Source organism: Syngnathus typhle, linkage group LG14 (assembly GCF_033458585.1).
Source record: "Syngnathus typhle isolate RoL2023-S1 ecotype Sweden linkage group LG14, RoL_Styp_1.0, whole genome shotgun sequence".
Lineage (NCBI taxonomy): Eukaryota > Metazoa > Chordata > Actinopteri > Syngnathiformes > Syngnathidae > Syngnathus > Syngnathus typhle.
Window position 1 is genome coordinate 9,102,328 of NC_083751.1, and position 16,354 is coordinate 9,118,681.

The following is a 16,354-nucleotide window of genomic DNA, read 5'->3' on the forward strand; positions in this document are numbered from 1 at the left end:
TCGAACGCTGCGGTCTGGTCCAACAGACCAAGCTGCTGAATCACAAACGCCTGTTCAGAGTCCAGTATTTTTTTTTCATCAGTTGTGGTAGTAGCAGGCCTTTGTCAAGAACAGAGCCTGTTTTAATAAAACAGTGATGCACGAAAGTCATTAAAAGTGAATGACATGTCTATTAGGACTTGACCTTGACCGCCCAATAGTGCTGAGTTCCCATTTCTAAAGTCCCCCCCCATGTCCATTTACAGATGAAACACAGTGGAGCGTGTGGCTTGACACTAAACAGAGCACGTGACACCGACACTGTGACATCACGGATCTTGTCGTCACTTTAATTGTGCACTCGCTTGTACCCAGATGCAAGCACACAAGTTATGTTTGTTTGTGTGACACATTGCAATCATCCATTAGGTGCAATACCTTAATGTCACTTCCCTCCTTGCCAGTAGCCCGGCTGTGAAACCCGAGTCGGGGGAGAGCCAAATTTAGCCCCCCTACCTCCCCCCACCACCATCACCACACACACACCGGGGACCGCAGAGGCACATCGAACCCTGAACACGAGAGGTGGTCCCGCTAGCTCCCGTACGGACCAATAAAGATAGGCCGCTTCTTCCTTTTTGGGCTCATTCCCGAGGCGAAACTGGAAGGCCAAAACGCAAGAAAAGAAGGAAGTTTGGACGAGAAGCTCACTTGAAGGCGAGTGTGTGTTCTGTTGGGATTATTATTTCACATTTTGATCAGGAACTATTTAGTATTTGGTGTCAGGGCTGGGTGGGAGAAAACTAGCAAAGTCACAGCATTGACACAGATGTGGCTACTATTCAGTTGTGTTTTTTAAAATGTGCTGTAAGGCTGCAGCTAACGATTATTTCAATAGTCGATTAACCTGCCGATTAATCAGTGAATCGGACAAAACTTTTAGTTGACATCTTTTTATTAATTTTTTTAGATTGAGAGGACAGAAAATGCAAATCAAATTGGTTCATAAAATGTTAATGTCATAAAAGACAATGTGTCACAAAAGTAAAACAATATTAGCGTAACCTAGCCCACCCATGGTCTTCTGCTGATTACCAAAGAATGAAAAATATGACAAAATTATGTTTGTATATTATCCCTTCCTTTTAAATTGTGATAAATTTCCATGGAATGTTTTCTTCTCCTGCGCAATACAAATTGATCCCATTTAATATCCTTCACCAAAGGCCTGGCAGGCTTCGTGTGGTGTCGTGTGAAAGTTTCCGCATTCAAAATTAATGCTGTCCACCTTGTGGCCGCTGACTTTGCATTCTGCCTTCATAAACAAGCTCCACGCTTTATTTTTCATGGGATGTTCACCGTCAGCCCTGCCCCCTTCCTCTGGCTCGGCCCATCGTCCGTGCGGGCGTCGAGGTGCCTGCGGCACGGCCCCGGCGGGTTTAAAAATAAAAGCAGCTGCTCCTCGGGACGCCATCAGGCACCCGAGCACGTAGCGATACGTACATGGTTGTTTCGTAACACCCCACGCGTTCAAAAGGTTGCCAAAAAGGCTCTGTGAAATATATATAGGCCTGGGCCATATTTTAAGTAACGTCTGCGTGTATAAATACAATACGGTACTGGTCGATAAATCACGGAACCCAACGCCTGGTTTGGTGTTTTGCAGGATGCAGGACGGGAGTTGGAACCAGCCACTACTCCCAATCTCTGTGCTGCTCAAAGACTCTGCGGAAGGTGTAGCCGCGACCCTGGAGGGGGATGCCGCCCTCCCGGCTGACCTGGACACTGGCGACGGGGACTTCGCCGACCTCACCGCCTTCCTGAGCGCCGATGAGATCAACCGCAGCCTAGATCTGGCCAGGGAGGCTTTTGAGGAATCGGTGGAGGATCAGCACCTGGACCATGAACAGACCCCCTCGCAGGACAGTCAAGTTGTCCAGGAAGCCAAAGCCTCTAGCACGGATGACACCAGCCCACCTCTTAGTCAGACTGATGTGTCCTCATCTGAGAAGGTGGGCCGGCTCAAGACGGGCCCACCAGTTTACAAGCAGGATAAACCTCGGCTACTCCACGAAAGCTTGGAGTTTAACGACCGCGTGTCTTCGGCCTCGGAGTTCTGCAGCCGCGCCGCGACCTTCATTGAGGAGCTGTCTTCCATCTTTAAAGGTTCCTCTCAGCAAGAGCACGGGGCGGAAGCGGAGTCGTCAAGCCCCGATAGTGGATATCTGTCACCTGGGAACCAGCGGCCGGGCCCTCGGGGGGCTCCAGCCGTGCCCGCCGCCTCTTGCCAAACAGAGGAGACGCAGCAAGCGGGCCCTACGGAGGGAGCGCCGGCCGCTCCCGATCGCCAACACGCTAGGACGGCCCCAGCCACATCGGGACCATTGTCGCCGCCGTGCTTTGTGCAGAAGTTGAAGAGTCAGGAGGTGGCCGAGGGCAGCCCCATTCGTCTGGAATGCAGAGTCAGCGGAACCCCGCCGCTACTCATCAGGTACACACGCACCAGTTTAGTTTACTATTTGGCAAGTATAATACGATTCTTTGCGTGAGGGTCTGGATGTGAGCTGTGGCCAACATCAGCTTCTGTGTGAAAGCGCTGATTGCGCTCGTTGTGTTGACGGTTCCCCGCTATTTGGCAAGCAGTTGAATGTGACTTCACTGTTTAGGGGGTCAGTATTTGGCAAGCGGTTGAATGTGGCTTCACTATTTGGCATGAAGTAAAGCAATGTAGCTACATGGGTGTTCATTATTTGGCAGAAAGCAGAACAGTACTGTGTATTGTAAGTGTTGGGTCATTATTTGGCAAGTTGTATAATTCAACTCAAAGAAAGTCATTGTATTATTATTTTGCTAAATTTGCAGATGTACCCAACGACCTCCCAATTTAGTGACATCAGAATGTGCTAGTGAGCGTTCGCAGACTGTCTTGACAGCAGCCAATGCAAATGTGCAGGTATCAGTGACACAGTCCAGACTGACCGCTGTGCTGTCGATAAGGCCCAGCCAAAAAGTGCTCGTGTCCACGGGCTCGCTTGACTTTCACTTTCTCTATAACACGGTACAGTAATGTCAGTACTAGATCCAGTTGAGGCAGGGACACGTCTAGTTTATGTCTGGATATTATTCCTTTTGACAGGACACACACACACTCATATACAAGTAAAACCATTCACTTAACAAAAACAACTTAGGTATTCACAGCATGCTAAAAATACACTTTGGTCTTTTTTCCAGACGTGTCAAACATACACACACGCAAACACTCCCACACACTATTTTTCTCTGGAGAGCTCATCTGTCAAGTGGACTGCACGTCTGTACAGTGACCGCTAGAGGGCAGCATATTATTATGAGTCCGCGTGTCTGAAGCAATTTCTTTCAATAAATGATATCTTCAGAATGGTTTTATCTCACTTTTATTGTATGAAAGAAGTTTCTAAAGAGGCATCATTTTGTCGGCCACAGTTTGTCTCCCTTTGCTAGAGTCAAGAATACCTTCAATAATATCTAGAAAATCCAGTTTGCTCAATTGTAGTGCACTCTGGTGAAGGGAGTCTGTCATCATCTCGGCCTCGACTCCCCATCGAAGCGGGAATGACCTTTTGAACAATTGCTTCCGAGAAATGCCACTGGTGCTCGATCCCTAAACGATGCTGCGCGTCAGTGGCTTTAATTAGCTTTTGAAAACAAAAAGACTTGTTTATTTCTTTATCCCCACATTTGCTGTCACGCAGACGAGCGCCATGTGTTGTTACTGTACGAGCAGATGGCCCCAAGCAGTGAGAAGTGGAACAAGTCGAATGAAGTCATAGCAGGTGACCGGCTGCTGACTCATGACGCAGCCCCTTTGTAATGCTGACTCTTTTAACGACTGCGAGACTTCACTTGAACTCCTCCTCATGTCTGCAAGAGGAAACATGAGAAATTTGTTGCTTTATAAAAAGAGGAAATCAGAGCACTCCCTGATGTCATTTTGCCTTTGACGTCCAAGTTGTGAGTGGGTGCTTCCATGGGAGACAGTTTTTAATTAGGGTCAGACTGATCTGGATTTAGATATTTGGCAGAAAACTATTCCGGTAACTGTTTATTTCAAATAAAAATACTGCATATGAGAATATTATCATGAGGGGTCGGTATGATTGCTTTCGCTTTTGTCAGTTCGCACGGGTGGAGAATCCGGCGAGATTTCACAAGAGGATGCGAGGCTGTCGCTTTGACGTATTGTTTGCGTCTCACCATTACGATAACTGATGTGCGTAAAGATATCGGGAGTAAAAAAAAAATAGCTCAGATGCTCACCCGTTGCTATTTCTCGCTGGCATGTCAACAGCGGTCTCCCCCAAGGCCGCCTGGAGACAGGGTGTGAAGTTTCACCCAACAAGGTGAGACTTCTACTCCCCCTCCTCCAACCCATGAGGTTGGTATTGCATACCATCCCAGAATCGCCTCTAATCCGTCGCTTATAATAATAATAATAATAATAAATTATATTTATAATGCACTTTACATTCGGAGGAATCTCAAAGTGCTACATGGCAAGTAAAAACAAGAAAACAAAGCAAGTATAAAACAGCTGGACGACAACCAGGATATGATAACAGGAATTACGGAAATGCTAGAGTAAAGAGGTGAGTTTTAAGTCCGGTTTTGAAAGAGTCAGTGGATTGGGGTGCTCTTAGGTGGTCGGGGAGGGAGTTCCACAGTGTGGGGGCTGCATGGCAGAAGGCCCGGTCGCCCATGGTGCGCAACTTGGTTTTTGGGACGTGGAGAAGGTGTGAATTGGATGAGCGGAGGCTTCGGGTGGCAGGTTTTGGGGCAAGGAGTTCTTTGAGGTATGGGGGAGCATGTCCGAGGATACGCTGGTGAGTGAGGAGGGCGATCTTATAATCAGTTCGGGATTTGATGGGGAGCCAGTACATAGAATGGAGGATTGGTGTGATGTGGTCGCTTTTCCGCACCCTCATCAGGATCCTAGCAGCGCTGTTTTGGATGTACTGAAGCCTCTGGAGGCTCTTGCTAGGGATCCCGATGAGGAGTGTGTTACAATAGTCTAGCCTTGAGGAGATAAAGCCTTGACAACAATCGGATCGTGGGCATCATAGTGACGCGAAACACTTTGAGGCTGAGCCTCGTAAACTTGAAAGAAGCCTTTGTGAGCGGTAATTGTGACCGCGGGATGACAAAACATAATGAAAAGCAAGTCTGAGCCTTTAATGCGTTCAGCAACCACTCACTGGAAGCCACATGACAGTTGAAGCGCGGAGAGGGGCACAGAAATCTTGGGAACTTGGCCAGCGTGACGTCATGGCTTTTGTACTGTTGCGTTATCTCAGTTTGGCTCGACTCGGCTTCGCATCTGCTCGCCCTCACCTGTTCCGTAACTTGACGGCCATTCGGCTTACAGTAATGGGCCCTTTGTTGGCTTCTTGGGAGTCTTTTCCTGGATGTGCCAGGAGGCAGCGTTTGATGTGGAGCTGCATTCATTTTGTCTTTTGTGTCTCGACATCTTTAATACAGCCGTAAAAAAACAAATGTCGGGTCTCTGCATGTTATATGAGCAGATGAGGGAGAAGTGCAGTTGCTTAAACGCTCCACATTGACAGTCCGAAGTTGCATTAAATACAAAAAGAACGTTCTCAGAGGGTCCTCCAAGCCCCCGCATCACCGTGACCACAAATCGATTCGCTGTTTGATTATCGTTTCCCAGGACGTTAGTATGCGGGCGCCTTCAGCCAGCTGCAGGCGCTCCATGTCAACAAGATGGATGAGCGCGGTCACGGAAACCGTCCGAACGTCCAACAAATTGATTGTGTTTGCCCAAGCGGAGCGGTAAATTGGAGCAGGCACGCTGCTTTTCGGCCAACTGTTGATCCCGGTCGGGAATGGGTCCTAAAACATTTGTAAGATGGACTCCGCCGCATTTGTATGCAAAATCTTGGGACTAACATGTTGACTGCCGTCCGGCTTGTATTCAATCAATACAATGACATTTGCCGCCTGTCTTATTTTTAGCCGCTCAAGTTGCTACACAGCTTCACAGATGAAGTGTGGCCCCTCCTAGTAACAAGTTCCACAAATAATCTCACTCTGGGGGGTCTCCCCTGAGCAAAATAGAACCCCCCCCCTCCAACAGTTGTGTGTGTGAATGGATGTAATCCTCTACAGACAGAAAGAGAGCGAGCGAGAGAGCAGCACACTAACCACCAAAACTATTTTCTGCGTGCTGACGGAGGAAAATTCACTTTTAAACGGGCTTTTGGGATCACTCTCTGCTCGAGTGCTCGTGCGTGTGCAGAAGCAACAAGGCTGCAGCCATCTGTCCTCCCGTTGCCAGGTGCCGCCCCTTCAAAGTAGTCGCTTTAGATGGGGCCTGATCCCGGCCGGCAGCTATTTCGGTGGCATCCTTAAGAGGACTGTCTCCTTGTGGCATGCGGGATTTGACAAATTTGCAGGACAGATGAGGAGGAAGGATGGGCTTCCCTGCTTTTTCAGGCTGTTGCAAACTGATAAATGGAACAAAATGGATGGATGGATTTAGATTTGTATAATTGCATATATTTGGAATATTTGTCAAATATCTTCTTTAATTTTTTGAAAATATTTGTGTATTCTGTGAATATTCATTTTCTTTTTTTTCCCAGTACTTTTGTGTTGTAAATCATTTTAATTTTAGATCTTATTTTACATTGATTCAGCTTGCATTAGATCAAGTGCATCAATTGGATCATCCCAAATGAAGCAAAAATACTCATGGAGACAAATTTAATGTCTCACAAGATTTTGCTGGCTCGTGAACGCTAAACCCAAGGCATTTTTTCCAAAATTGGGAAGATTCACTTTGATTTTGTTCATGTCTATTCTGGCAACCCTTCTTACATCTGGTGTGGAATTTGGCGACTCGAGGTGAGGCGGGTCGTGGTGGGTGGGGGGGCTACCACGCCCGCCCTCCTCACCCAGTAAATCCGGGCATGTCACTCTCAATGTGTTTGTGTGTGTTTGTGTATGTGTGGTTGCGAGGCTGTGAAGTTGACGACAAGAACAGGGAGCGGCACTGCACGGCTCAGCACAATATTTCACATTTGTGAGTATTTGATTAGAAATATTGATTATGTATTGGCACCTTCAATAATAAGAAGGCATCATTGCCTTTCAGGTGAATGATGGAATGAGAAACGATCATGTTTGGCTTGAATGAAACACTAAGGCCTGTTTTCATGTTTAGTGGCAAACATTAAATTTCCTTGTTAAATGCAAGTTCGCAAGTTAAATGTCTGTTTATTTGGTGACAAGCGTGTGCTCATGTGTAGATCAGCTGCTGCATATGTCTCTCTCTATTTTAGTGGTGTGTGTGTAACGCTCACACACATACATTGTAGCCGAGTGTACCTTGACGTTTGACTTTTAAATTGCAGACTAACAATTTATTATTTTTGCCAGATTGTAAGGATTATTGGTTCACTCCTTGAATTTCCCCACGAATAATGCGTGAATTGTCAGGTCTCGGTCGCCAACTCCGATTTAGGGCCCTTCTATCCTCGTCATACCCCAGCTGTCCACCGAGTCCAGAATATTCCGCCTGACCCTTTGCTGCATGCATCCCGTCTGTCATGAAATGTCTTCTTCAGTTTTACTGTGCCGCATTCCTGCGTTTATCATCTCTGGCCGCCCTCCGCTTTGACGCACAAATTGCGATTGTCCCTATTACAATAATTACAGACAGTGCGGAAAAATCTGTGATGAATTACTTTCGAGATCAGAGACACAAATGTTTCCTTCTTTGTTGGTATTTGAGCAAGGTTTTGGAAACAAATGACAGTTTTGGATCTGTTGTGACAAGTTTGGTACGTTTGATGAATAAAGATGATAGACTGCTACGTTAGCTTTGCATGTTAGCCGCCATTTGCTTGTCAGGTGTGATCAAAAGGTGCTGAAGCTGGTTTGAAAAGTTTAAAGGACTTGATCTGCATTATCTCTTTGACAAAAAGGACCATGGAGTAAAGACATGTTAAAGTTATGTTGACTACTTTTTTTTAGAATGTTTGACCTCACATTAGCACTTGATTTTCTTGTTTACAGTAAAACATTGTTTGTTGTGATTAATTCATTCCAGAAAGTCTGACTAAAGCAGAATGGTTCAACATTCAAAGCAGTATTTCTAAACCTTTGTTGTCCAACATTTGGCACTTGGAACCTTCTTTCATATTGTGTAAAAAGGGTTCAATACAGGGCAAGGCGTATTGCTCAATCCAAGCTTATATTAACAACTCGAGAGCAACAACAGGACAAGGACACCCTGTCACAAATCAGGCCTTTAAAATAAAAGCATTCTTATAACGTTCTTGTTTATTGATTGCGATTGTTAATAAGTCGCCCCGTGGTTTCGATTACATGAAACCATTATGCTGTGAGCTTTTATTTTGAAAGTCTTGATGTGCTGGCGAGGTCTTTTGCCTGGTTAATAACGACTTGCCATACTAACCGTTGAACCCTAAAAATTGATGTGTATCGATTTTGGAATTTTTGGGGTTCTTTTGCGTGAAAAACAGAACAATCATCTGCCTTCTGTCGGAAGAGTCTCTCTCTCTCTCACGCTCTCTCGTGCTCACTCTCTTCGGACTTCTCTATTGTAGTTTGTAATTAAGTCTAAAGAGCAGCTCTGCGGGTCCATGTGCACTTTTCTTGAACTCGTGCCGTTCGGCGAGCTTTGCAACGTTGGAGCCACAACAGACAAACACGTATAAGGACGTCCTCTTTGCCTCCCCCTTTTTTTTTTTGCATCCTACATCAATTATGAGACGTGTGTTTGCTCGTGAACGTTCTCCCACGCTTCCTGTCCAGATCGCATCGCCACCATCTGGCATGGGACACTTTTTAAGGTTTGCGGTGAAACGAGAGAAAGCCGCTCCGGCAGATTTTCCGTCAGCGGCGGAAAAACTAAAAACAGGGCGAACGCAGGCCAAGGTGTCTCTTTGCACGCACTCGGACGGCCGGTGCACGAAGACGTATTTCAGTTAGGGCAAACTTTTTTTTTTTTGTCCCTCAATGGTTGGTATGTTGCCTGTGTGCCCGCTTGTTGGCAGGAAGGTGGATGAGCAGGATGGCACACATTTTGGGTGTGTGTCACCAATGTGGAGGTGGATGACCCTTCACTCAGCATGTCTTGAATAATAGCTCTGGGAATGGCATTTGTGTGCAGAGGAAATGGGTGGTAAGGCTACACCGAGGCCAAGAAAAGAATCTCCACCTTTACATTCACGCAGCCTCCCTTCCTCTTCAAATGAGGCTTTTTTTTGGTGGGGGTAGATGGTTTACTGCCGCACGCCATACGGAAATAAACGATAACATCTGTTTCTCGCCGACATTGGCTGAGTAATTATGTGCGATGATGCCGGACCATTAAAGTTGATTCATCCGGGACGTTATTGTTGGCTGCTTTGGGACATTTTAGTCGTCGACTCTTCGGCCTGATCAGTTTTGCCGACTAGCTAGTCGCATTCTCAAAGTTGACAGAGTGCTTTTGCACATATTACTTGTCTCACTAGTCTTCTGTCAACAATGTTTTGTGACACTTAGATCTCCTCGGTGAGTTTTTAGCAGTGAGCTGTTAGTTTCTCTTGGAACGATTCTCACTCTATCACGTTCCCAAACAAAATTGGAAAAAAAAATTCCCATGGTATGTCGTCTGTTGAAGTACTTTCTATCCCTCCTCTTAACAAGTCTGCTCTCTATTGTGTTAACGTGCTAAAATGAGAACAGCGGCCAAGTCTAAGCACTTCCTGTCGCGATAAGACGCCGCAACACGCCCGGCCGGGTTCTGCTCCACCTGTCATCATCATTTCCACATTTTTTCCTCTCTCGCCGCCGCCATCTGACTAATTCTCGACGGGCACTTTCTCCCGCTCACGCTGTCAGGTGTCAATTCTTGCTGAATGCTGCCGTGCGTGTACCGTCTCTTTAAATAACCCAGATTTTGGTCTCAAACACAAACGCCACCTTCTTTAGCATAAATCAACTTTAGGGAGGGTTAGAGGGAACTGGGCGGAAAGGGCGTACCTCCTTCCCGTAAATGCGATCCAGCCTCGGGCTTGGCTGGTGTTCGCCACTTGACTCTCAGACGGGCGTGGGCAGGTGTGTGTGTTTTGTGTGTGTGTTTATGTGAAGGCTGAGAATGAGTCGTTATTAGACCAACAGGCCTCTATACCACAAAATAAATGATTATTTTTCCTTTTTTTTTTTTTTACATGTTTTTGTTCCAAACTAACAGTTAAATGTGCACTTCAAATGTCCTGCTCGTGCAGGTGGTTCTGCGAGGGTCGCGAGCTGCACAACTCCCCCGACATCCACATCTTGCGAGATGGCGATCTGCACACGCTGGTGATTGCCGAGGCCTTTGAGGACGACACAGGCCGCTACACCTGCGTGGCCTCCAACAGCCTCGGGGCGGACAATACCTCGGCTGAGGTTTACATCGAAGGTCACTCACCACCTTAATTTGCGTGTCACCATTCTTCCTCTTTTTTAAAAATTCTTCAAAGCATATTTGGGCATGAGTAGCTTGCTTAATAGAGTAAATAACTATAAAAACACAAATCAAACTTTGTTCTCAATCTCGTTTTAGGAGCGTCTTCCTCAGACTCGGACGGAGAAAGTTCGCCGTCAAAGTCTAGATCAGCCAGCAGCATGCCTGTGTACGTCTTTATTTATGCTTCATCGTTTGCTGACCTTGCCATCAAGTTAAAAGTAAACATGGTTCACATGGTCTTTTAGACTACAGAAGAAAACAACTTCAATGTCCCTGACCATACGCTCGTCGTCCCCCAAAACTCCGGAGGTGCTGCCTCATCGCACCACGCTGGTCCAGTCACTGTCGCAGCCTCCGCCACGGGTGAAGATCCAGTCGTGCTGTGTTGCAATACGACAATTCGGGGCCACGTCCTCAAAATGTTCTTGTTTGCATTTGATCTCCTTAGACGCAGAGCCCGGTGTCATCATTCTATGGCGGCGATGGCTCGGGTCCGCCTACATTCTCAAAAGTAAGTGACCCAAATTTTTCCCACTTGTCAAAATGAATCTATTTTTTAAAGACACGCTTTGTCGTTGTTTTCAGATGCTGCAAGACACTCAGGCCTCCGAAGGTCAGGTGGTGGTTCTGGAGTGCAGGGTGCGTGGGGGCCCGCCTCTCCAGGTCAAGTGGTACCGCCAAGGCGAGCAGATCCTGGACTCACCGGATTTTCGAATTCTCCAGAAAAGTGTGTAACTAACTGCTAATCATAATTTTATGTTAATCATCATATTCGATCATCTTTTGCACAATCAGAACGAATTGTTATATAAATTTGTTCTGTGTCTTACTACCTGGCCAATCAAAATAATGGATTTTTTTTTCCTCCTCTGTATGAAAAATACACAAGAGCCCCGATCCGCGGCAGAGTCAGGTACGTTCTATGATCATCTTTCTGACTTCACAATCTCCAACAGTGTTGTCAGATGACGCAAACACTCTGAATTCAGTTGTTTGCTATTCAGACTATGACTCACCTGCACGGACGCTTGTTTTGACTCACCGGTGTGCAAACGACAGAGAAACTGCCGTGCTCCACTTGCACGTCTCATGCGTCTGTCATGTCTCATTTGCAAACCGATAGCGTGTCAGCATTGGAGTCGGTGTCTCGTTTCCACTTTACTGCTCTAGCCCCGAGGCCACGTTTACTCGCCGCACGTTCAAATGGTGCAGCCGATCCAAAAAGAGTCACGGTGAAAGATTTGCACTTTGGAAAAAAGGGAGATTAAGCAGAGTCAAACTAAAAAACTAAAGTCAATTCTCAAACAGTATTAGGCAGGTACAAAAGGAAGGAAGGAAGGAAGGAAGGAAGGAAGGAAGGAAGGAAGGAAGGAAGGAAGGAAGGAAGGAAGGAAGGAAGGAAGGAAGGAAGGAAGGAAGGAAGGAAGGAAGGAAGGAAGGAAGGAAGGAAGGAAGGAAGGAAGGAAGGAAGGAAGGAAGGAAGGAAGGAAGGAAGGAAGGAAGGAAGGAAGGAAGGAAGGAAGGAAGGAAGGAAGGAAGGAAGGAAGGAAGGAAGGAAGGAAGGAAGGAAGGAAGGAAGGAAGGAAGGAAGGAAGGAAGGAAGGAAGGAAGGAAGGAAGGAACCACCCAAGTAAGCAAGGAAGGAAAGAGGAGGGAAGGAAGGAATACAGAAAAACGTATTTTATTAGTTTTCAAACTTAATGAATGTAAATTGAGAAAATCAGATGACCTAACAATGATTCCTGTGGGACCCCACAGCACACATTACTATTCCAAATATTATGATACTGTTTATTTTTTTTCTTCCTCAGATGAGATCTGTACTCTGGTGATTGCCGAGGCCTTTCCGGAAGACGGAGGCTTGTTCTGTTGCACCGCCTCCAACCCGTATGGTTCAGTCAACAGTTCCGCCCAACTAACTGTAACAGCAGGTGTGTCAAATATTTTATTTCAATTGGGATCGGACTCAGGATCAAGACTGAGATTGGAATTAGGATTGGAATCAGTGTTAATCTTGACATCAGAATCTGCATCAGATTGAGAGCAGTATCAGTATTACAAATTCGAATCAAGTTTAAAAGTAACATTAGAACCATGTCCAGATGAAATTGGGATCATGACTGAGATCAGAATTGGGATCATAAACTTTGGAACCTTTGGGAATTTTTCCACCCCTTTGAAACCTCAAGTGTACCTGATGTTAGGGTTCATTTCGTGCCAAAGTGAGTGCATCACACAGTCAGATGGGGGAGGACTGACTAAACAGGAAGTGGCTGAATTTGAGTGGGGTCTGCTTGAGATGAGATGATACACAGACACTGATTTAGATGAAAGCCAGAGTGAGGGGGGGATAAATAAAATATTCCCGTTCTCCCTGATGTTTATTTCCCCTCAGGAGCCGAGGACTCCTCCTCCAGTAACGGCATGTCTGGAGATAGTTCTGCACTGGATGGGGTGTCCTTCCCCCCACCGCCCCCGCCCACTGAGATCAGCCTGCTGGAACTGCCACCCAAGATGCCGCTTCAGGAAGTGGTGCTGTGGCGCCCGGAGGCCGAGAGAAGGCCCGAGGAGATGAGCGGCGTGCCCAACGGCCAACCCGCCTCTCCACCGTCTCCACCTGTGGTACCTGCACCACCCCCTCCCCCTCCGCCTCGATCTGACCACTCTGCTCTCCGAGTCCCATCAGACTCACCCCCCACCCCTGGAAAGCTGTCGCCCGCCCCGCCACTTCCCACCAAGCCGAAACCCAAACTGTGAGTACCTGCCCCCGCCGCCTGTCTGTAGGAAGGGAGGGGGGGTGCTGAACCGTAATCATAACCGCCGCCAGGGAGGCGCCGCTGGGAGACTTGATCGCGGTGTGAAAGGGTTAAAAAAGGAAAGCGGGGAATCCCGTAAACAAAAGCATTCCGCTGCCATGACAATATGCCAGCTGCCGCCTGTACGCGCATTTACAGCAGAGTCGTGTTTCAGCATTTGAATTTGCAGACTTCAAGTTCAAGTGTCTGATTAAATTGGTCGTGATTACGTGACTCGGAAGCAAAGTTACTATGGTTAACAAAAATGAAAAATAATGCATAAAACTGAACCTGATTTCGTTGCTTTTTTGAAACTGGTTCTGATTCTAATCTGTAATCTTGATCTTGTGTGCTTACCCTGATTTATGCAATTATGATTCAAAACTTGATCCTAATTCTCCTCAGAATCGTAATCCTGATTCTGATCCTGATTTTGGTCGCAGTTTTAATGCTGCAACTTGCACTGATTCTGATGTTAATTTTACACTTAATTCAGGTCTTGACTCTTCACTCTGACCTGATCCAGATCTCAATCTTGATCCTGTTTTCAGATCCTACATTTGATGATTAAGTTCTTAACCTTAACTCTGATAGATCTTATTTCTTCACTTTATTTAAGGATTTACTTCAAACATGGCAATGATATATGGTGCCGATTAATTTGTCTCTTTGCAAATAGCAACATTTGCAAACACGAACCAATTAGCTGAGTTGATGTCGTGTTACCGATGCGTTTTTGGCTGCCAAACATTGGTGGAATATCTCCGCCGTGACTCATAGCGTGTTTGTGGAAGTGGAAGTAATGAACTTTCTAATGAAGTCTTAACAATGGCTCCTCGCTGAGGTGTTGTTTGTGGCTTTGGATGCAAAAGCAGCAGCATGTGTGCTTGGGATGTGGTTTCTCCAGCCAGCAAAAGTGAGAGTGGCTCCCGTTCCTAAAGGAAGACAAGAGAAAGAGGCCCGAAAAAGGGAGAGGGGGGTGCAGAATGAGAATGGAGAAAAATCATATCATGGCCTCTTACGTTGAGAGATGGGCAGTCCTTAAATGGACATGGAAGGCCTGCCATTGGCTGAGACGCAAGGCCAACTTGCCATGCTATTGGCCACTCACGCGAGAATGACCAGCATGGAATGGAGAAAGTTTCCAAAAAAGGAAGAGAGCTGTCGAAGCTGACCTTACTCACAGGACGAAGGGGGAGCAGTTTAAGGGGGTGGGGGGTGCACAGAATGATGGAAGCGGGTCACGGAAGACCTCAGTGGACTCGTGAGTTGACAGAATGGAAACTAAACAGCAGACAGCAGACGCCGTGGTTCCCCGGAAAGAACATTCCGGTTTGCTGAACACGGAGCACCACACACAACACACACACATCAGTCAAGGCGATCGCTCAGATGAACTGAACTGAAATGATAACAACTTTTTTGTTTCTCATCTTCTGATCTTAATCTTGATCACAATCTGGATTTGATCCTGGTTCCAATTCTGCTCCTAATTCTGTCTAATTAATGTCAATCCGAATCCCAAACCAGATTCCTAATGCTGGTTCTGATTCTATATACTGATTCTGATTATGAATGTTAATCATGATACTTGTCCAAAATCTGATCTCAATTTAGATTCTGGTCCTGCTCTATATTCCATATGTACCGAACGAACCTGGTTGCAATTCAGGTATCAATCCTTGTCTTGATCTCATTATAGACCCTGAAACTCTTCTTGTTAGTATGTTATGTTAGCTGCTCGTCTGCTAATCGAGGATATTTTACACTTTGCCCACTGTAGTGAGTCAACAATGGAAATGACTCAGAGACCCTGGCCTCATGTCACTTTGACCCCGGACCCCGTGCCCAATACACACTCACACCGACATCCACTTGGTCCCCCATTCCCATCGACATCCATCCACACTGATTCATCAACAGACTGGGACACATTCAACATGTGGGTGGATTACACCCCAAAATAGAAATGAGTCATTCCCCAAAGTATTGTTGTATTGGGGTGACCCTTTCAACTGATTTATAAATGTTATGACAGTGACACTCGCATGTTTGTGTGTGATTGGAGAATCTCTTCTCTGCTTTGTGTGATAGAGGAGGATGCGATGTGGTATGCTTTGATCCCAATTTTTATTTCTTCCCACAGGTAGATAGAACTTGAAGCATTTGCTCTCTTTGTCAAGCGAGTGGAGGACATGGCAGGGAAGCTGTTTTACTCTGAAAGCTCTTTTATTGTGAAGGCTGAGGGAGGAGGAGGCCCTTGTTGGCAGACAGCCTGACTCATGCAAAGGGCGGGAGGGCCAGCAAGTGAGGGAGGGAGTCGGAGCGCGTCTGTCAGCGTCTAGGCCGCCGAGCGTTCCCTATATAGGTCGCTGCTACCTGACAGGGCCGCAGACGTCTGCACGCTCCTGCACGGAAAGGACGCCGAGCGCTCAAAAGGTAAAAAGCATCTCAAGCGTTTGATTTGGACTGAAAGTTGCCGGTCAAGTTGTTCGACAGACTCTGCGCCTTGATTTGGACTTTTGGAATAGTTTTCCTGAGTTTGTGTGTTTGGGATTAGACTAAGGTAGCGTCCTGCTTTGTTTGCTTTTCTTGTCATGACAAACTCTTTGAAATGCGTCTTCCTCCTTCACCTCCTCCTGCTGCTGCTAATCCAATTTGATGGAGATGCTGTTGCGTTGTGATCCGAAAAAGAATGCGTCCGGCATTCCTTGTGTGATCGAGGGAGAGAGGAGGAGGATGGATGAAGTGGCAGAAGGATAGTGGTGGACGTGTAACGTGAGACGCCAAGGGAAGAAAAAGCCTCTCTTGTGCTGCCTATGAAAGGAAAACAGTCTGGTTCTATTTTGTGTGTGTGTGTGTGTGTGCGTGTATGTGTGTGTGTGTGTGTGTGTGTGTGTGTGTGTGTGTGTGTGTGTGCAATTAAAGGCTGCGCGGAGCCAGGAGGCGGGTTCGAAGGGAACGGGGAGGGGGGGTTCCTTTGGAAATGGGCCTTGTTGGAGAAAGTCTTTTCCAAGTCAGCTGACAAAAGCAGGCAAAGTGAGGAATCGACTTTATT

At 46.5% G+C, this 16,354-nt stretch overlaps 1 protein-coding gene across 4 annotated transcripts in view; it reads left to right on the forward strand.

The window, feature by feature from the left end:
- The window catches only part of palld (palladin, cytoskeletal associated protein), a 25,060-nt gene continuing 8,706 nt past the window's right edge, over nt 1-16,354 (forward strand). Inside the window, exons 1-10 of one of the 4 annotated variants that reach the window (XM_061298321.1) lie at nt 1-696; nt 1,646-2,470; nt 10,278-10,453; nt 10,598-10,667; nt 10,747-10,864; nt 10,950-11,012; nt 11,087-11,228; nt 11,391-11,414; nt 12,313-12,432; nt 12,897-13,254. In XM_061298321.1, the coding sequence (XP_061154305.1) occupies nt 1,647-2,470; nt 10,278-10,453; nt 10,598-10,667; nt 10,747-10,864; nt 10,950-11,012; nt 11,087-11,228; nt 11,391-11,414; nt 12,313-12,432; nt 12,897-13,254 (1,895 nt within the window). In that variant the 5' untranslated portion in view covers nt 1-696; nt 1,646. Of the gene's footprint in view, nt 697-1,645; nt 2,471-6,915; nt 7,061-10,277; nt 10,454-10,597; nt 10,668-10,746; nt 10,865-10,949; nt 11,013-11,086; nt 11,229-11,390; nt 11,415-12,312; nt 12,433-12,896; nt 13,255-15,574; nt 15,736-16,354 lie in introns of those variants that run through there. The other 3 variants (XM_061298320.1, XM_061298322.1, XM_061298323.1) reach the window with 3 other exon arrangements.